Source organism: Moschus berezovskii, chromosome 19 (genome assembly GCF_049115385.1).
Source record: "Moschus berezovskii isolate FMDL1 chromosome 19, NW_MosBer_1.0, whole genome shotgun sequence".
NCBI classification, from domain to species: domain Eukaryota; kingdom Metazoa; phylum Chordata; class Mammalia; order Artiodactyla; family Moschidae; genus Moschus; species Moschus berezovskii.
In genome coordinates, this window is record NC_142478.1 from 61865043 (window position 1) to 61883394 (window position 18352).

Below are 18352 nucleotides of genomic sequence, written 5' to 3' on the forward strand. Positions count from 1 at the left end.
TCAGATATCTCTAATGAGGGTCAGTTTCATTTACAAGTCGCCTTTGTGAGTGGGATGTAATTCGCTTGGGTCAGAAGACGTGAGCTCTTTATAGTATCTAGGTCAACCATATCACCTTACAGGTTGGGAAGCCAAGGTGCCCTGAGATGGAGATTTCCTGATACCATTTAGGTAAATAGTTGAAAAACTAGTACTGGAGCCTCGGTCTCCTGACCTGCTGCCAGTGTTCTTTCCATAATATACCCGGGGTTCATTCTTATCAAGTTACGTTATTTTTACTCTATTCCATGGCCTCTGAATACAGTTTTTAACTTTGGAGAGCCACTTTGCAAGTATTGATGTATGTTGGTCACAAGGGATCTGATTGCAATGGGTCAGTGCAAATAAGTGACCTCCAGAGGGAATATTTGGAGAAGGCAATGGCAAGCCACTCCAGTACTCTTGCCTAGGAAATCCCATGGATGGAGGAGCCTGGTAGGCTGCAGTCTGTGGGGTCGCTAAGGGTCGGACACGACTGAGCGACTTCACTTTCACTTTTCACTTTCACACATTGGAGAAGGAAATGGCAACCCACTCCAGTGTTCTTGTCTGGAGAATCCCAGGGACGGGGGAGCCTGGTGGGCTTCCGTCTGTGGGGTCACACAGAGTCAGACACGACTGAAGTGACTTAGCAGCAGCAGCAGTGGGAAAATTTATCAGCTCACTTCTCATATTAGTACCTAAAGAGTAGGATGTTAAAAATCAATATAAATTTTCTTTAAATACATTGATGTCATAAGAAAATGCATTTATCCTGATTCTGTTGCAGTTTAGTTAGAACCATTCTGAATTGAACTACTGTTTTGGCCAGGAGAGTCTCTTCTGGTTAAGGTCAGTTCCCCAAGGACATTGACTACGTATGCAGCTGATACTAGCCATTGCTGAGAAAATGTCCCTCCAGTCTCTGTTGCTATTAGAGTAGTTATTTTCTTGGTTTGTTATACATACCCTAAGAATTAGCTTGTGTGGTTATGGTCTTAGTGGTAACATGTACAGGAATATGTAATTATCTGAGTGAAATTAATCTCTTCTATTTATGGGATGGTGTAGTGAGCAGTTTTATACTAGTTTTCTTAATAACTCAGGAAGAGTGAAGAAAGATTCATGAACTTTCTTAAATTAGAAAGTATGGCCATGAGCTCTTGTCGTTGCTAAATTGAGTTGCTGACAGTTTCTTTGTACTATTTTATAATCCTCTAGGGCTACTTGTTACCATCAGCCCTATGAAACATCATGGCAGAGTAGAAAGAGTTTATGCTTTAAATTCAGTTATGTTTAGGATTTGCTAGTTGCTACCTGTGTGGTTATGGAAGAGTTACTTAATTTTTCTGATTTCTGATTTCTTTAGCTGTTGGCCAGGATTAGAAATTACATATGAAGGCCTCATATGTAGAAATTACATATAAAGCCTAGTATGGTGCCTCATATTAGACATTCTACGTGAAGACCTTGTTGTGGTGCCTGGTATTAAGTAGGTAATGAATAAAAATACTTATATATTTATACTTTTGATTATATATATTTAAAACTATGTAATATTAAGATTAGGGCTTCCCTGGTGGCTCAGTGGTAAAGAATCCACCTGCCAACGCAGGAGATGCAGGTTTGACCTCTGGATCGGGAAGATCCCTTGGAGAAAGAAATGACAACCTACACCAGTACTCTTGCCTGGAGAATTCCATTGACAGAGGAGCCTGGTGGGCCATAGTTCATGGGGTCACAAGAATTGGACACGACTTAACGACTGAACAACAACAATCTTAAGTATAAATATGGATTGTTTATCTTTGACAGTGAGAAATAATTGCATTTTGGGGATAATTTGCATCTGGAAATATTTTAAAGGATTGCCTCAAGATTATTGAGTCTTGGAAATATACATTTGTCAGAAATTGGGTCAACAGACCTTTGTGTGGAATTGGCTTTTAACTGTAAACATGATCATGGCATATAAGGACTTATTTTAATAGTGTAATTGAATATACATCCATGATAAATTTTTTTTTCATGGACAAAGTGTTTCAATCATTTTTCCTCTTATCAAATACTAATTCAAAATGTAAAGCTAAGTCTGAACATTCATTTTATACCTAGATATATGTTAGGCTTGAATGGTGTTTCATTGTTACATTTTCCAGTGAAGATTGGTATAGTGATATTTAGCTTTAAGGTAAAGGGATAAATTGTTTTTAAATGACTGGACATTTTTAGTACTTCTGGCTGAATTAGTTATAAAGAGATTAAGTTTGTAGCTTTGAAGTAATGTCACTTGCATTTGTATTCTATCACTTGCTAGAACACCTCCATAAAGATAGAGAGCAGGTGGCAGCGGCTTTCTTTTACCACTGAGGCCATAGAAGCACTGATAGGAAGTTAGTGGAAGTGCTAGGATTAGGAAACCATTCTCCTGAATCAAAGCCAAATATTTTTGTCTGCTGAGCTGTATTGGATATTACAGGTGAAAGTATTCTTGTGAGTAAATTGCAGTTCATAGATTTTCTTGGGAACTGACTCACTTGATGTTTAAATATCTGATATATTTAAATTTTCTAACCTTTTAAATACGGTTAGTGTAAACATTGGTGTTAGTCTGTCAGTTGTGTCTGACTCTTTGTGACCCCATGGACTGTTGAGTGGTTCGCATTCATTGGTATATTTTCATTGCCCACCTTACCTCCCTCCCCTCACTTCCTCAGGATCCTTGGGTATAGAATGCTTGTTTACATGATGAAAGAAGAGTTAGTCTTCTAGTAGGAAAGAATCTGCCTGCAGTGCAGGAGATGCTGGTTCAGTCACTGGGTCGGGAAGATCCCTTGGAAGAGGAAATGTCAACTGCCAAATCCCATGGACAGGGGAGTCTGGCTGGCTACAGCCCATGGGGTCACAGAGTTGGACACGACTGAGTGATTGAAGAAGTCTTCTACTTTTCTGATTTCAATTGCTTCCACTTAGTCTTTTTATTTAGGTACCTTCTTTGGTACATATTTAAAACTTGATCTTAGGCTTTCTGATTAAAACATAAACAGACACATACATATTGCTTTTATTTGAAGAAAAATCTATATGATAGAAAACACAGACAACTAAAGGGAAGTGGTACAACTAGTACTGCTAGTAATGATAGCAGTATCCTTTACATTTTTGGCCATGTGCCAGGCACTGTCCTAAGCGCTGTCTGTGTATACTAACTCATCTAATCAATTCTGAATACCATTATTCTCATTTTACTTGTAAGGGAACTGAGGGCCCAAGATTAAATGATTTGCTGGGTACTTCTACCTCCAGCTAATAAATACAGAGCTGGAAGTCAAACCCAGGAAAACTGGCCCCAATCAGATCAAATATATGATAATGATTTTCTCTAAGTGGAATGAGGACTACCAGTTAGTACAGGGACATACCATTTTATTAAACTGATAGGAGTTTTTAAAGATAGGCAGTTTGGGAGGAGGTTTATTTGTCTTGATGAGACTGCTGAAAAGCAGTATGGTAGCATTCTTTTGTGAGTTTACCAAAGACTGAAATATTTGTAGTCACTGGTAATTCTGCATCAAACAATCTCTCCTAAGGAAATAATTGAGGAAAATATGTTCAAGGATGTTCACCAGTTATAATAATTATAATAGTGAGAAAAATGAAGACTGTCCAGTTGTTATTGAATAAATTGTTTCTGCAAGCAGTGAATAGTATGAAAATATTAATTTTGAATGGTAATTCATAATATATAACAATATTTATAGTAAATGAAAAAGAATATGAAAACATGTAAACTTTAAAATGTTTATGTACAGAAAAACAGGAAAGTATGATGCTGATAATTATTTCTCATATGATAATGGAAAATAATTATTTCTTGTGTGATTAGTTTACTTTTTTGTTTGAGCCTTTTCCTTGGCCAGGTATATTTAGTTGGAGGAAAAACCAAGTGTTCCAAAGAGAAAGCCTAAATGATGCCAATATCAGTTTTTACTGAGAATTTTCGTTAAAGATTAGATTCCCACATCTCATACTGTGAAAGGAAAAATTAGTGAATATCAGACAGTTCTAGTTTGGATGTTAGTATATTTGGAATCAGTTTTTTTTAGTGAAGCTTTTTTTGGGATTGAAGAAAACTGATAATTTTTTCTTAGAGATGTTCATTATAGTGATTGTTTTAGGACTTCAGCTTGTTTTAGTTATGTTAGTAGAAGGTAACAGTTATTTTTCTCACCTGTGGTACTTGTTTTTCGCAAAACAACTTCTTGACAAAAATGACTAATTTGGTCGTTGGGAGTGGTGTGACAAGGGGGAATATGAGTGAGTAAGGGTTAAATGCAAGGGATACATGGACTCTTTGGTACAGAATTATGTTATAAATCAGTTTTACTATCAGTTTTGAATACATGGTTGTAGTTTGTAGTCAGGTTAAGGAATTGAACTTTTGTGTTGAAACATCCTTGAAACTTAGTTCTTTTTAAACCTAATACTTAAGAAATTTTAGAATACAAATTCACAAGACACATCAAAGATAGAGGATCTGCTCTCAGCTGGTTTAAAGTTACTGTGTTTTAAAATGTGTTTAAAAAACAAAAGACCAAACTACACTAGGGAATTGTTATAGAAGGAAAGCTTTTCTCTGCGCCACACACTAAATAGCAGAAATAAATTGCCGATAACATTCCATTAGTTTATTAGCAGGTTATTTTGGCTTTCATAATGAAGTACTATGTTACTGCATTGTATTTCCCCGATTAAAAAAGATTTAAACTGTAGTTTCTGGATGGGATGAAATTGAGGAAATTCTTTGAAAGAAATAATTTCAGTTCTACAGACTCTTACTTGATTTCTAAATGTAATTTATGAGTTAAATAAGGAATAATAATATAGAAAGTTTTATGTATAGGGACTTTATAGTAAATAATAGGTAAAAAATGGTTCAACAGGAAATAGTGATTACTTTTTTGCTGTATTTTGATATATAATATATGTAGAACTCTTGATAGGAAGAAATGAACCTTTTACCCCCTTAAAAAAAAAATAAAGGATTGACAGAAATTCTTCAGTGGGAGAAATCTTACAGTAATGAGGTGTACTGTAAATATTTATTTTTAGCAGATTTATTTTTCTGTATTGAAGCCTGTTTTTAGTGTTATTTATGTGAAGAAAACAGTCAAAATTGTAATTTTCTTTTTCCAGGCTGAACTCACAGGAATCAAATGGCGTAGGTACAATTTTGGAGGGCACGGGGACTGTGGACCCATAATTTCAGCCCCAGCCCAAGATGATCCAATCCTGTTAAGTTTCATCCGCTGTCTCCAAGCCAACTTGCTGTGTGTATGGCGCCGTGATGTCAAACCAGATTGCAAAGAGTTATGGATATTCTGGTGGGGAGATGAACCCAATCTAGTGGGTGTAATACATCATGAACTACAGGGTAAGTTTTTTTGTTTTTTGTTTTCTTAAAAATTGCTTGCATTATATATTTTTTGAATAGTGATAAATTCTGAAAAGTTATTAAGATTAGCTGAGAAGAAAAATCCAAGTGTTTAATGGGTTTGTGTCAAAGGAACCTCCTTACTCTCACCCCTCTTCTTTCCACCCCTGTTTTTTTCAGATTCTTTTCCATTCATACTGGGAGTCAGTACTTGTGAGCCACTCTGTAAAGTATGGTGTCCCCTGGGTGTTTGGGTTGGAATTGAGGCTAAGATCTACTGTATTAAAATGATAGTGAAATGTGAGTTATTAGAAAGTCAGTGAAATGAAAGGAATTTTTTTTTGTTTTGTTTTTGAAAGACTCTTGCTGTTATGGTTTTTGCCAGCTGAACTCTGGTGGAAAATTATAAAGTGATAATAGAAACTTAGCGCAAGCCTTACTGGAAAGAATTATGAGGTGTCATTGCATAGTATATTTGAAGAAAGATTCATGTAAAGAATCTACTCTGATTTTGATGTAGCAAGTTTTCCTGTGTTTTGTTCCTGCTTTTTATGTAAGTGGGTGATTCCAGGAATTATTTGCTGTAATGCTGCCTAATGTTTAACTTTAGACTACCTCTGATTTCTGGAAATTTTGAATTAATATAAGACTTTGATTTTTCTGAGCTATTGATACTTTTTGTATTTATCACCGATTTATAATCAGAGGAAATTTTATTGATATTCTTTGAATTTCTAGTAAAGCTTTTTTACCTCTTTCCTTAAATGTTTTCATCTAGTATGCTAAAGAATTTTTCTAAATCAGGGCTAATTCTGATTTTTAGTTCGGATAGGCCATTAACTCTTTTTGACTTAGTCTCCTAGAGCCAGCATTTATAATGTCTAAATCACTCTTACTAATTTGTGGTTGAAAAATTTTGGTTAGTGTTTGAAATGTTTTGTTAGTGCGTATATTTAATTTTTTTTATCGGAAAGGGTAAAACTAACCTTAATGTATCTGAGGATCTATTTTAAAGCATCTAAATTTCCCTAAAGGATTTCCTGCCAACTTGTGCTTGACACCTTCCTTGCTTTTCTTTATAGCCACTTTTTTTTTTAATCTGTGATATCTCCTGCCACAACAGCCAGAGGGCAGTAAACCACAGTAGACTAATTGAGCTGTTTACTTTATGGTCCATTTGTTCAGCTCAAACCTTTCTTCCATAGTTTTTTAGAGTATTTGGTTTATATATATAAGAATCTATTCTGGGTAAGATTGCTTACCTAGCTGGTTAGTCAGCAAAATCTCAGAATTATATACATCTCAAAGCTTATTACATGTAGTTTGCAGTGAACTCAGGTAAAATTAGCTTTAAACATCTGGTTTCTGTTTAATCAGAGTTTTTAAAATAAGATAACTCCTAAAAGATAGCATTTATATTTGTCCATTTAAGTATCAAAGCATATCTCTTTCTTCTTTCACAGTATTTTGCACACGTGGTGGAGGGATATAGCTTTTTTTTTTTTTCTTTTTCTGTTTCTTTCCCCTTCATTTTCCGTGATTGTTTCTGACTCAGTCTCACTTTCTTTACTCCCTGTTCATCCTTTGTATTTAAACTTTTTGGTCTAATCTTTTACTGTTAGCAACACAAATAATCATTTTATAATAAAGATGAAACCAAACCCAACTGTTATTTAGGCTTATTTAGTTGATGTATAAAGTTATTATCCATACCAAAAAGGCACATGGTCAGTGTTTTTAGAAATAACTTACTAAGTTAGTGTTATTTCTCATGGATTTTGTTAATGTGTTAACAAAAAGATGTAGCCTGTTTGAATATTTTATAGTTGCTATAGATTGCCTGTGTACATTTGTTCATGTTTTAAGCATTTTTTGTGGTAAATATTTAAGATTAAATTCTTTTGGATCGTTTTACAAATTACAGAAATATTACATTTTAATTAGAAAATTAGGAAAACAGAGCTGCCAAAGGAAGAGAACAAAGAAACAAGAATCGTGAAGTCTAAAGCAGAGTTTTAATGTTCGGTGTTTCTATGTATAAATGAAAGTGGTATCATACTGTTTTGTAACTCAGCCCTTTTCACTTGGCGTCTTATGAATGTTTTTGCCTGAGAGTGATTGCTTTTTAATTTTCTTCCCTACTGAGTCTGAAAACAGTGTAAACTGTTTATTTTTTGGTATGTCACCAGGGAAGTATTAGTGCTGAAACAATCAAAACTTTGTTAAGTACATCTACTCTTTTTAATATGTTGAATGTGTGAAAGTTATTAGATCAAGGCAAATGATCTTTTCTGTAGATAAAAGTGGTTGCAGAGAGTAGTTTCATGATTCAACTAATATTAGGAAATATATGAAACTTAATTAGAAAAATGAGTGACATAAAGACTGCTTTATTTCAAGTGAGGGAGAATGTGACATGTAGAACAATCATGAAAAAAGGATACCAGGGGAGTATTGTAATGGTAGTCACACAAATTTAGGATACTTACTGTCTGTTTCATTCTCCAGTATGTGTAAGAATGATTCCATTTTGGCTAAAATAAATTTTGTCAGGATCCTTTAATATTAAGGTATGGTACCATTATTTGTAGCATTCTCTTTTTCAGGGACATTTTACTGTCCTTTAAAATGCTTTTTAGTTATGTTATTAGGCATTTACCTTTGTTTTTACAGTCTAGCCCAAACAGCATTCTACTAAGAAATGTCACAAGCATTGTATTTAAATACATGCAGAAGGAGAACAATCCTATAGGATTCACATAGTTTTATATTACAGTTTTTGTTTAAATGCTTAAAATACCTATGAAATGGTCTATGAGAAGACTAAGACATGTTTATAACTGTCCCTGTCACTTGGATAAACACTTTTGGGCTTTTGTTTAGGGAGTTGTTGTTTGTATTGTATAGCATAGTGGTTCAGAGGCTTGGGTTTGAATCCCTGCTTATTGACTTGCTTGCTCTGTATCTTTGGTCTAGTTATTTACCTTATTCGTGCTTTAGTTTCCTCACTCTAAACTGCGTTATAAGAATAAAAAAAGTTTAAGTACTCACAACAGCACAGAGAACAAGCCCATCTAGAATTGTAACTACTGCTGCTACTGCAGTGCCAGCAATTAACTCAGACATTAAAATGAAAACATTTTGGCAGTTGGTCTATGCGGTATAACATGTATTTGCTGATGTTTGTCAAATACTAGTTTTTTAAAGTATACTTTTAGATTGAAGTAATCATTTTTGAGTTTATTAATGTTGAATAACTGAGAATAATAAACTTTTAGAGAGCAGCGAAGATGTTCCTCCTCATAGGAAATCTAGATAGATTGAGTCTGTAAACAGAATTTCATAACAAACCTTAAATTATGTTATAAAGAGGTCAGAACTTTAAGATTTGACTCTGTTGGATCCCTGTAACGTAGATTTGTAACTTTACTGCCTTCTTCACATAGAGGTATTGAAGGACACTGGCTGAATACTGAATATACAAGTATTTCCTTCCTTGTGTCCATCTCTAAGTACCTGTATTAGCAGGTCCAATTATAGGGCTTTGAAATCTCTACCCTTGATAAATTATAGTCTGAAAAGGGTATAAGACAGGCACACAAATATGTATAATGCAGGGAACACTGTAAGTATATAAGAGAAATATAGTAGATTGACTTTTTTCCACATTAGCAAACATTCAATTCCAGGTGTGTGCTGTGCTGGGTCACTCAGTCGTGTCCGACTCTTTGCGACCCCATGGACTGTAGCCCGCCAGGCTCCTCTGTCCATGGGGATTCTCCAGGCAAGAATACTGGAGTGGGTTGCCATGCCCTCCTCCAGGGGATCTTCCCAGCCGAGGGATTGAATCCAGGTATCCTCCATTGCATTCTTTACTGTCTGTGCCACCAGGGAAGCCCTCAATTCCATGACTAATGCATAAATAAGTGTTCTATAAAGTTTTCACAAGAACACTGTGAATCCCAGTGAGAAACCTTCTTGGTTTCTGGTCTGTTTATTCAGTCTCTATTAGGCAAGAGCTGTGATCAGCCCTGGATGTGTAAAAATGAATCCTCATCTTTAAGGAGCTCACAGTCTTACTCTGGGAAGCAGCTAAATGAGTCCATAATGATGACACAGTGGAGTAAACCACAAATGTTTAAGTTAGGGATCTCGCAGAAGTACCAGATGCAACCTCAGGGAAAGAGAATAGGGAGATAGGGTGAAGACCAGAGGCTGTGAGGCTTGCAGTGTCTTATAGGATACATCTGTTACGTAGGTTGCAATGGAATTTGCCCTGGTCAGAGAAAGTAACCTCTATAAATGGGCCTTTGGGTAGTGAATGAACTGTGGAAGAGGCAGGCTTGAGCAGAACGTGGGGTGTGCGTGAGATAGTTGGGGGAAACAAAAAGTGGGGAGGAGGGCCATAGAGTGGCGTTCATTGAAGCAAGCACTTAATCTGATAGATTTTGAGGAATTGTTACAGGTTTCTGATCAGGAAAGAGATAATTAGAAAGATTTATATATAATATATTGAATACGGGCAGGAAGATCATAATATTGTAATATATTATCCTAAATTGAGTTATGGGACCTTAAATGTTTTTAGTTTAGAATACAGATTTAAGTTAAAAAATACCAACGACTATGTACTGAACTTTATATTGATAGTTTTTGCCAATTTTAACTTTGCTCTTTTTGCTTGACTAAATTCTTTCCCACATTTTTCCATTTGATTTTTAGAAAATAATATATTATGCTAAATTCACTTCTTATCTGCCAAACGGAATCATTTTATAAACACAATTGTTTGGTCATTTCATTGCCTGTTAGTCAGTAATGGGAAAGACATGCAATCTTGGAGTCCCCAAATCATACAAAGAACAAGCATAGACTTCTAGAGATTGGAGATGGCTTGACCCAAAGAACTCCTGGTCCAGAAGAAGTATCTTATACAGATTAGTTGTATATGTGCTTAATAATGTTCATTGAATGAATGAAAAACCTCTTAAATGATTCTAACATAGCATGGTTTATGCTTTCAGAAGGTTGATTTATAATAAATACACTTGAAATTTTGAATTATTCGGTAATGTGAGGAGATTGAAACCTAGTTAAGGCATTATTATTTCTGTTTTTGATTCTCAGTGAGCTGTAAATATCCAGTATAAAGATGCCCTCCTGCTTTTGTAACTGTTAAGTAAGTTTGGGGCAAAACTTTGAGACTGTGATGGTTATTTTCCCCAAAAACTTTTCACTCTGGCTTGAGGAAGAACCTAACTTTGAGCCTATTTAAAAACAGAAGACTTCTTGAATCATCTGCTTTTACAAAAGCAGTTAAAAGTTCTTAAGTCATAAGAAAGATGGGGGGCAGGCAGAGGAGAGTAGAAAGGATGAAAAACATTCAAGAACTCGCAAAGACAAATTATGATGATCAAGCCAAACTCTGAAAATTAATAGCCATTTATTGCTTAGAATACTAAAAAGAGTAGTGTTGGCATTGAATTTTCATAAAATCATAGACAATAAAGTATGCAGGAATGTATTACTGTGTATGTGTATCTTAACAGTCTGAATTTTCAGTTGGGTTTTGGTGATTTCTGATTATCTTTGACTAAATGAAATGAATTTTAGTCAACATTGTAAATGGATTTATTCTCAGTTGAAATGAAAAAGAATTGCTTTCTCTGAACGTAATGACACCTTTACGTATAAAATTAATAGGAATGAAATTAGGTAAAATGTCATTCAGTATGAAAATTTCTTCTAAAGAAATTTCTTCTGATCCCTGACTTTCCACTCTGTTTTTATATCTGTCTTGTCATTATTGATAGTTCATTTATGATTCATTAAAATTAATCTCTGGCTAGATTGAAAAAGTTTTTTTTCACATTGTTTGCATTTATTTATTCTTCAAGTGTATAAATCTGATGGTTTTGAAAACAAGTGAATTATACCATTCTACAGCATTCTAGATTTCTAATATTAATATTTTATGTATCAACATTTATATGGAGATTTCATTACATGGCATTAATAATTCTTGAGATTGTTAACACAGTGTATCTGAAAAGTAAATGTTACTTTAATTTTCATATTTGCTTTTACTTTGTGGAGGATAATAGAAAAATACATTTATGTTTCAAAAAAAGCAAACACTTTGATGGAAAACATGAACCAAATGGTAAATGGTAGCTAGTTCTGAGTAGTTATAAAGTAAGTATTCCTTGTTTTCACTGTGTTTTGTTTCACAAGGATTAGCTTGCTAAAAAACTATAAAATAGTAATATTTTTCATTGTATGATTATACAAGTGATTCTAGTGTGTAATTACTGAAATATTAGATTTAATAGAAAATTATACATTTCATTCTTAAAAGAGAAAGTAAAATACTTATTAAGACTTTGGTAAGCAGTAAATTCATATTGTAAAATTATGGTTAAGTTTTCAGAATTCTTTCATATGAAGGATAGGAAAAGATCTAATGGATTAGATAGAATTATTAAGTTAAATGTGCTTGAAATTGAGAGAATAAGCTGAAGTCTAATTTTTGAATGTAAATAAAATCGATGTGTTACCACAGGCAACTTACTGAACCATGTAATTAGTTTTTTCTATGAAAAATGAGACATTTATATAGAGATTGTAGTGAAATAGCATGTAAAGGACTTATGTTCTAGTGATATGAAAATTAAACAGTTGGTAAGAAAAATTATACTTTAAAGATGGTTGCTTTAGGGAAAAGTTAAATCTAATCATTTGATTTGCAGGGTATGTGTGTGTGTATGTAGATGAATGTTTTGATAAGTATGTATAAGCATTATATATGAAATTACCTACTCTATAAAGTAAACCTGAATAAAGCTCCCCAGTAACAAGGTGTTAAAGTCAGCACCACAAGTAGGATTGCACATTAACCTGAAAGTAGGTAAACTTTTTTGGTGTATTCCAGCTTTTGTTTTTTTCTTTTTGCTTGATACATAAGTAGTTTTAGTGATGAACACAGTTCAAAATCTTGTTCTATTTTAATAGAATACTTTTAAGATTTAAAATAGGTTCCTATGCTTTAAAGTACTATAAAGATTTCTTTGTCCAGTAAGGCAATTTATCTCTTGTTCAGAGAGATTGATCTAAGAAATTAAAATGTGCCAACCTGGAGAAAAAGTTAACATATTTAGTTGAATTTAAAGGCCTAATTAAGTCAAGAAAAAATATGTATTTGGAGATTAAAATTGAGTGATGTAGATATAAAATTACACATTAGAGAACAAAAAACTTTTTGCTACACAATTTACAAGCAAATCCTTTGCTGACATATTCAGTTAGTCTTACTGTTTGAAGTGTTTTATATAGAAGATAAAATTAGAAGTCTCCAAAATAAAACTAGGTTTTTTAAAGGAAGGAAGAAAGTGGGGCTGAATCTTGGTGGCTCATCACTGAGAGGACTCCTTGAATGTCCCGTCCCATTCATACATTTAAGTTAGCATACCCAAAGGGAAATGAATGCTTATAAAAGTCAATGACTTAGTCAAATCACTAGTTGTAATGGAACTCAAATCCATACTTTATACTTTTTAAAATTAAAACCATTGTTGTCTGTAAAGCTATATATAACATAAACTGTATGATTTACTCATTTTATAGAGTAATTCAGTTCTACCATATCGTTTAAAATAAACTATTAGAGTTCTATTATCTATGTATCTCATAAAATCTATTTTCTGAACTTACAGAAAGAACACTGACTTGCTTAATTCTGGACATAGGGCTTTTTTTTTTTTAACTTTATTAGTATTTTTAAAAATTAAATTGAATTTGTATTTTATATTGGAGTGTAGTTAATTTGCAGTGTTTCAGATGGACAGCAAAATGATTCAGTTAGGAGCTAAAATTTTTTGTTCTGTATAAAAAAATGTTTAAATGGCAGAAATAAGATATAATATATGCTTCCTTCCTCCCTCCTCCCAAAAGATATCAAAGGTTTAGAAATGTTTTAAGCACTAGAGAATTATGAAATTGGATTCTGTTGCTTTAAATATTTCATGCCTAAAATTGTCCTGATGCTGCTACCTGAAGAGTTTTTCATTGAATATCATTATGTCTAGTAAGTGTTCAGTAATTCTCTTTACTGCTTCATCTATGTACATATTTTTGTACAGTTTCCCACAAGTACTGGGCCACATACCTATTTCTTATAAATCCAACATTGATTAAATGTACTCTTTTTATAGTTGGGTCTCGTTTTGATCCTGGCTCTGTCTTACTGTGATTTGTCTGTGACTTCAACAGAATAAGCATTATCCTCTTGAGGCCCACCTAGAATTGAGCTTAAAGGCCTTTTGCAGTAGCCACATGATCATACAGTTAGTTTTTTTGGTGCTGTGATAGTGTAACTGAATATGAGCCAGTTGCCAGGCTGTTGTGGTAGAATAATACCTGTGGTTTGCAGTTGATCATGCAGCAAAACTGGCTTGACTTAAAACAAATTAAATATTAAGATTAAAAATGGGATAGAGTGCTTTTGTGTTGAAAAGGATTGTGTGTATATAGTGTTAAGTTGAAAGGTAGCGCATTCACAGATTTGTCATGAAAAACCCCTTCCTCATATTTAATATAATGTCATATGCAAAATATATTTCATTAAAACATTAGCTTTATTTATGGCTTTACTAGCCTTAGGGGGAGGTGATACTTTTTGCTAATCTTCTTGAAGGCTTATTGTATGCCTTCAGTTGGAAATAAGTAAATATTTGTAGAGTGACTGCCTGAAGAAGGAAAGTGTGAACATCATCAAGATGAGGTCTCTTCATTAAGATTATTTTTTCACTGGTAATCTCGGGCTTGTTTAAATGTAAGCAGCTTTGATATTTGCTATTTATAAGAGGGCAGATTATTCACATTGAAATATACTTAGTCTAAAGGAGAAAAATTTAGATACTGTCAGTTCAGTTTTAGGCAGTGTATTTTTAACTTATTTTAAAAGTAGCCTAGAAGATATTAATAATGGAAAGAGTGCCTGCCTTGGCATCCTTGGACAAATTACATGCAACTCTGTTTAGGAAGGAAGTAACATTTGTTGGCAGTGACGTTTATGGAGACATTTATCAGGCCGTTTCTTGGTTTCATGAAGTGTAACAAGGAGGAGCCCTTGCTTCCAGTAGCACATCTGGGGTTGGAACAGGTTACCCAGTTGCTATAGAAAAGGTTTCATTAACCAGAACTCAGATAGCCAGAGCCCTTAAACCCATTCTTAATAAGCATAAGCCATTGGTAGCTCAGATGGTATAGAATCCGCCTGCAGGACCTGGGTTCGATCCTTGAGTAGGGAAGATCCATTGGAGAAGGGACTGGCTACCCACTCTAGTTTTCTGGCCTGGAGAATCCCCATGGATAGAGGAGCCTGGTGGGCTGTAGTCCATGGGCTCGCAAAAAGTTGGACACGACTGAGTGACTTACACTTTTTCAAAGGAAATTTTACCAATAAAAGGGTTAAATGACTTAAATGAAGCACTCTCTGTGGTTAGTCCTGATGTGCACAGATATCAGTTGATGCGCAGCATGGTTAGGCAATGAGGTAGAATATACTTGGGCAAGAACATCTTCCTGGGATGTCCTGGAATACTGATTCAGGTCAGTTGCCCCTATGTTTCAATTTATAGTATTTCGTAACAGCAGTAAAATAATATATGAAAGGATGTTTTAAAAGCATGCTTTCAGGTTTGTAAAGTATTATTGCTCTTTAATTGTCTTTAATATTTAGAGTTACCACCATGTATTTATCCAGCAGGTATTTATTGAGTCTGCGTTATTTTAGGTGCTGTACAGAATATGAAATGAATCAGAAACATACTGTGTTCTTCAGAAACAGACACTCTTAATAGGGGACACAACACATATACCTCGAGCATTATTGCAAGTGTTCTGAGAGGAACACACACAATCTTATTGGAGTTATTTGGAAAGAGGCAGCACTTTGAGGAACAATTGATTCTTAAGCTGAGCTTTAAAGAGTGGGTAAAATTTGGGTATTTGGGTATATGACGTGTCACGGCAGGAACATTTCAGGTATATGAAATTGCACATGCAAAGATACAGAGTAGGAAAGTTTGCAGTATCTGTGGGGGAAGAGTTAAAGATAAGTTGATTGAAAGAAACTGCATGCTTGTGCCTGATGGTGATGGAGCTTAAATACTAGGCTGAGGAGTTTGGACTTAATAGGGATTTGGGGATTTGGGGAATTTTTGGATAGGATGAGATGGGAAGCTCCCTGTAGGTTGTGAACTGTGCTGGGGGAAAGACCTGCGTCTGACTTTGCCCATTGTTGTAACTGCAGGACCAACATAATTCTTGGCACATATTTAGAGGATAAGTTAGTTAGTAAATGAATGAGTGCAAGAGAAGTTTGTATGAAAATGATCAGTCTAGCACCATTGCACACTATGAAGTTCTTGTATTCTGGATCACATAGGAAAACATGCTCTTATAGAAGACATATAAAGAAAGTATATGACCACATTTGAAAGATTTTCTTGGTGCATTGATTTCTTTTTTAACTTCATATTAAAAAGACAGTAGTATAATTTTCTTCATTTTTTGGGGGCGGTTGTTGCTTTTTATAGTTTAATTTTAAAGGTTTTATTAAACTTAATTGAATTTAATTATTTTCCATAAATTATTTTTATTCATTCATAGATAGCAAGTATTGGGCAGTGGGAAAAAAGCTTGTGTCATGTAGAACAGGGGCTTTGGAAGAGCACTATTTATTGGATTAAAGTGCTTAATGATATTTATGTGTCAGAAGCCTTGTTAACTTATAAATATGTCACAGATTGAATGACCTTGGCTGTCCTCTGTATGTTATAAATCGCCAGCCCAGTGTTAGAGTTTACATTTGCTATGTAGAAATCATTAGCTGAGATTGCTTGGCTGAGATGCTCACTAGTAAACTGCATGTTTTCCTATAGAATCAGATTGAAAGCTTTCACTGAACTTTCTCACTCTGAAATCCTTAATTACTGACCTCTTTAAATATCATGTCTATAAACTACATGATAAAATGAGTTAGTATACTATTAGGCAAACATTTTCAGTGAAATCCTTGACAGGCTTTTTGTGTGTATGTCAATATAAATCTTTTGTTCTTCTGTTATAAAGATAACCTTTTGGTTCTGTCTATTTTCTAAACATTTAAGATAGCAAGTTGTTACATTATTAGTTCTGTAATTCTAAAATGGTATTTTTCGAAAACTATTCACAAAGTTGATCTGTCCCTTCAAAGATGCTTATAAACGTACTTGCATATATACCTACAGTTACTTGAATTTCCTGTGTTGAAATTCCGTTTGACCACACATGAAATGCAGCCCTGTCTCACAGAGAATGCTTGAAGAACCCTTCCATCTTCAGCAAATCACACCTTCTTGGCTAGGAACCATTATCACTCTGTTTCCATTTGTCACCTTAGCTCAGCTGGCATGCAGCAGAAGTATAGGTCATGGGTTGTGAATTACTCCCTCCTGTTCACTCTCACATATCCAAAATGTAGCAAAGGCCAGGAAGAAATTTAGCACTGTTTTATTATTTTTTTTATGTTTGTAGAGGTAGAGACCATAAGTATGATAAGTAAACTAAAAAAAAAAAAATTGAATGTTCACTCCTTGTCTCTCCTTGTGATACTTGTCTCATTAGAGACAAGTCATTTAAATTTGCTTTGACTTATTCTTGTCTATACTATGGGAATTACAGCTTTACTTTATGATACAGCGTGAAGCAACTATGGAAAGTTCTTAGATTTTAAGTGCTGTGTAAATAAATGCATACTTTTCCTTTAATAAACTCTGCTTTGAAAATATTTAAATCTTTATGAACTTATTTTATAATTCATAATTTTGATCGTAATTTCTGCCTGTAGATAAAATTTGAATTCTTTTTCACCTGATATTGTCAGTGTCATCTTAGTTAATTAACATGTAGCCATTTGATTTTTCAAAAAGTTGTCTCATAATTGTTTTTTTGGGTTTGGCAGTACAAGGATGGTTGATAATACTTATGCCTGTGCTGAAGAGATTTTAGAATAAAAAATTAAAATTGCTAATGTTTAATTGTTCTAAAATAGGGATAGTGATCTGATCCTTGAAAATTATGGTAAGTGTATGGTGTATGTGAATTATTAATTGACCAGAGTGTTTTCGACTTTTTATTGACTGTTGCATATAGACAATTGGCAGGAATATTTGATTATCAAGGATTACTACAGATTCATGTTATATACCATAATAAGCCTATTTTTCTTTCCACATTTGGTTCTTTTATTTGCAGGGTAGTTTTTATTTATGCTTATTGTTTCTAATTTTATAGTAGTAATAAACCAAAAATAAATGATGGCTTGAAATAATTATATGTTGAAAGTAGGAACCAGATAATAATCAAATATTTATAGTTCACTTGTTATGTGCCAGGCATCATGCTGGGTGCTTGATGATCAATCTTGCAGTGGAAAATGGTTCTGAATTCATTCATTCTTTTTATATCTTAACTTGAATGATTTAAGGGAAAGATTTCAGAGTTTGTTGATATGTTTTTGTACCTTGTTTTTTTTTTTTAATTCAATTTTATTTAATATGTGGAACAGATTTAGTAGTTACGAAATAAACAGCAATCTTTACCATTTTGAGACTGTTAATTTAACTAGTTGAACACTAGAGGGACTGTGAACTAACCACTGAATTTTTTAGTTCAGTTGTTGAGTAGTTGAGATGCTTTGTTTAAATAGCAGAATCACATAGATTTTTCCAGCTTTTTAGTTTTCCTAAGGTTAAGTATTGTGCCCCAGAGTTTACCTGGCATCTTATTTGGTTGATTAACTCTTGTGTGTATGGACTATAAAATTTAACCTCTGCCAGTCTAGGTATATCAAACCAA

General features: G+C 33.9%; 1 protein-coding gene across 2 annotated transcripts in view; it reads left to right on the forward strand.

Moving 5' to 3' along the window:
• Positions 1-18352, forward strand: part of MED13L (mediator complex subunit 13L) — a 289899-nt gene that overhangs the window by 29417 nt on the left and 242130 nt on the right. For both annotated transcript variants that reach the window (XM_055405794.2, XM_055405795.2), the window contains exon 2: positions 5215-5452. In XM_055405794.2, coding sequence (XP_055261769.1) covers positions 5215-5452 — 238 coding nt within the window. The remainder of the gene's footprint in view (positions 1-5214; positions 5453-18352) is intronic.